Source organism: Thermobia domestica, chromosome 9 (assembly GCF_964235325.1).
Source record: "Thermobia domestica chromosome 9, izTheDome1.hap1.1, whole genome shotgun sequence".
Lineage (NCBI taxonomy): Eukaryota > Metazoa > Arthropoda > Insecta > Zygentoma > Lepismatidae > Thermobia > Thermobia domestica.
Window position 1 is genome coordinate 201,787,172 of NC_137462.1, and position 4,035 is coordinate 201,791,206.

The 4,035-nt window shown below is 32.4% G+C and overlaps 1 protein-coding gene across 1 annotated transcript; it reads left to right on the plus strand.

Annotated features, from left to right (window-relative positions):
* The first annotated feature begins 2,584 nt into the window (after positions 1 to 2,584).
* LOC145661126 (uncharacterized) lies at positions 2,585 to 3,199 on the plus strand. Its single transcript, XM_081726576.1, has one exon. It carries the CDS (start codon positions 2,585 to 2,587, stop codon positions 3,197 to 3,199), a length of 615 nt encoding a protein of 204 aa, XP_081582702.1.
* The last annotated feature ends 836 nt before the right edge of the window (positions 3,200 to 4,035 follow it).

Below are 4,035 nucleotides of genomic sequence, written 5' to 3' on the forward strand. Positions count from 1 at the left end.
ATGCCGAATGGATCAAGCATGTCAATCAAATCACGTACCTTTTGAATCATTCTATATCAGATACTTTAGGCGTGTCTCCTGCTAATGTACATAATGGTTCTGATTTGATTTTCCCTGTGGAACATTTTGATGTCAAGTTAGAAGATTCAACAATCATAGATTCTTCCAATTTAGTGAATATGGTAAAAATCCGAAGACATAACAAATTTTTGAAACGTAATTCTCAAGTAGAATCTTTGCAAGAAGGAAAATATCGGATCAAGGTCAATGACTTAGTTTTTGTTAAACAACATCCACAAAGTAATATGTTGTTAAAGAAGATTTATAAATTTTGTGACATTTTCTCAGGTCCTTATTTATGTTTTAAGGAAATAAATCCTAAAGTTTTTGAATTGTTGAACGCTAAAACGGGTACGTCAATTGGACTTCGTAATATAGATGAGTTAAAGGTTTGGAAACCTACTCAGTATACAAAGGAAAAATGGATGCATCTAGTGAAAGAGTTAGTTGCGCCTGACATTCTTGCTCAAATAAATAGGAATGAAAAAGACTGAAAAAAAAATAATCACAAAAGGGTGTCTTCTGTTTATGTAAAAATAGATTTATTTTCTTCCTTTTGGTCATTCGAACGTAGGTTATGTTTAATTTTTGATTTTTAGTCAATTTTATTTTCTTTGATTTTCATTAACCAACGATAAGTTTCCAATGATTTTAATTCTTTCTTATTAACGTGAAGGATTATAATTTAATTCATAATTGATTAAACACAAGAATTGTTTTCATTATATTAATTTGTGTTGAAACTTTATTGTCAAAAATAAGTATTAATGAAATGAAAGATTTGTTATAAATGTATCTATATCTATGATATGTAATGAAGATACATACGAGGGGCGATCAAAATGTGATGAATATATGCAATGTAAGACCATTATTGTAAACGGACCAGTGGTTCTTGAAGATAAAAGCCAAGCTCGCTTATGACTTTTATATTCAGTCCAATTGTCGGGCGACATTTTATATAACGAAATACTTTGGATAGTTTAATAATTACCTACACCTTAGGCGGAAAGTGCTCATACACAGGCACTATACCTAATATAATGTTAATGTAAAAATAACAAAAGAAGAATGTTTTTAATATATGTAAAAAATATATATTATGGGATATTATTATGTAAATGGTTGCTATGTAATTGTTTATGGATACCTAATCATCATGTCTGTGTGCATGACAGTTTGAATGAAAATATATTATAAAGTGTATCAACTAATAAACCATTGAATTCCGTTCATCGACTTTATAATTTTGATAGAAAAGGTGAGAATAATAAATATGTATAATTATTAAAGATATTTTTACATGCAAACTATTACTACGACTCAAGATTTATATATCCTCGACAGAACCAGGTTGACGACTACCCTTGGTGAGTCGTTATACATCATAATAAAAACTGTCAACTATATATGATTAGCAACAAACGACACGCCCCTCTTTTTTTAAAGATTTTCTCGAAAATTACACATGAGAATTTGCCTTCAAGTATGTCATTTTGTTCATCACAATCTGATCCATGGATTGAAATATGTATTACCTTCATAAAGACTTCACAGTTAAACAAAAATAAATGTTTAAGAGGTAATCATAATATTGGACTATATATTATTAACCAAACTGTATCCTGATCTCTTGCTGTCTTAATAAAATGTTTCATTAGGCTTTAAACGCCTATTGGCATTGACGGAACTGCTGAGTCCAGGTTTAAACCTCAATACCTCAACCCCCAATTAAGCTAAAGTTTATTCAAGGAACGTTCAGTACCTCATATAAACAAATTACACGTGGTGATTGCTTCATTTCATTGGTTAGAGAGTCTATCAACATCGATGCTGTAGAAGAAAATAGTGGATTATCAAGTAAGCTGTTTCTTAAATGCTTTTGTTGCTAATAAGACTCATTACCAGAAATGCAATTTCCTTATAATTAAATAATAGAAACAACACTGTATCTAAGAAGTAAATTGAATTAAGCAATAAAAGACAATACGCATGCGCAGAAAGTGGTTTTGCCCCGCCTTCGCGCGAATCATAAATTTTATGTGAGAAATTAACCACCGACAATCAATAAACTGAAAACTCCCGAAACTGAAAACTGCTATCCGCTGTAAATAGTGATGAAGATTATATAATTTCAAAAGAACAAGTTTTTATATTGTACTGTGTGAAATCGGGTTCCAATTTGTCCGCAGAAATCGAGAACAAATAATAAATGATCTTGAAGATATAATACACTGGCATAGGGAATACCTGAAGAAAATTCATTCCTACAGGCAACAAGGTGTATATATATATATATATATATATATATATATATATATATATATATATATATATATATATATATATATATATATATTACCTTGATGAGACTTGCTTGAATAAAAAATCCTAAAGATTGAAAAATCCTACAGGAAAGGGCAAGCGTCTGATTCTCCTACATATTGGAAGTAAAGACATTTTTTTGGACTAAGGGGTCTTGCTGTTTGAATCCATCAAAGTGGAAGATTATTGTGACAAAGGTATGGCAAGTGATGTGTTTAGCAATTGGTTTCGAAAAATTTTGTCGAAACTAGAACCTAACAGTGTGGTTGTCATGGACAATGCGCCGTATCACATTGTAAAGTCAGAGTGCACTCCAAACAGATCGTGGGTCAAGAACGATATCATTGAATGGATGGAAAGTACAGGCATACCATACACAGAGGACATGATAAAACACGAGCTAATTCAGGTGATAAACGCAGCAAATGTGAAATCAAAATATGATAAATTTATTATTGACAATATGGCAGAAAACGCTGGCCACATTATTTTAAGACTTCCTCCCTACCATTATCTTTTTAGCCCGATTGAGTTGGTGTGGAGTCAGGTCAAGGGTTATGTTAAAAGTAACAATACCACGTTCAAATTTAAGGACGTTAAGAGCTTGGTTCAAAAGGGTTTGGAGCAGGTAACAACTGATAAGTGGCAAGAGTGTATTAAACATGTCGTAGGCGAAGAGGAAAAATTCTTAGAATTGGATGGGATATGTGACTCAGTTGTTGACTGTTTGATTATAAATATTGCTGACACAAATAGCAGTGAGAGCGAGGACACAAATATGGAAGGGATTCAACCCATGTCAGATTCGCAATAGGTATGTTAACATGTTTTTATTTTTCGCTTTTGTTTACTTTTAAAATCGCAATCATATCATCAAATAGCATTATTATTATTTTAATCGCAATTAAGGAAAAAAAGTAGAAATTACAACTTCAATATGTAGTAATTATTGCTCGCTTTTATAATGCAAAATAGCCATGCTTCAAATTAATAGTTTCGTCTGCAAAATCACAATATTTCTAGTAGTGGTCTTGTTTTGTAAACTGTGTGGTACAAGAACGTGCTTCTCGAAAGAAGCCAATCATCCGATAGCTGACTTATGGTCAATCATCCGATGACTGGCGGAGTAATACCATTCTGCAATGTTTAAATCAGGATCAGAAGGTTCGTTGAATGAAGAATAGGGATTTGATTTGGGTATCGTTGTATTGCCGAAAGATGAACCTTCCCGCCGATATGTTTTTTTATGTATCTGGAAAGTAACACGGCGGAGGAGGAGAGGCTAAAATTTGTGTTTTTTTGCATCAGATTTTTTGGGAGGCCATTCCCCTCACCCTTGGGAGTATACTCATAAACAATGATATGTGAAACAATAAAGTAGTCCATTACTTGGTAATACCCTGTAAATGAACTTGTTGCTTAGACCTATATGGAAGAAGAAGGGGATACAAAGTTTGCTCATTTTTTGAGTCTCAGTTTTTTGACGTAACTTACATTTGAATCGCTGATTTGAGAAACGTCATAAGTCAACAATATGCCGAAAATGAGTTTACATGTAGCTTTGATTCTTGAAGGGTAGCTACATCGTTGGGTTGTAATATGTCACAACTCACACTAATAGTTTATGCAATATCGAGCTGCAACAAGTTT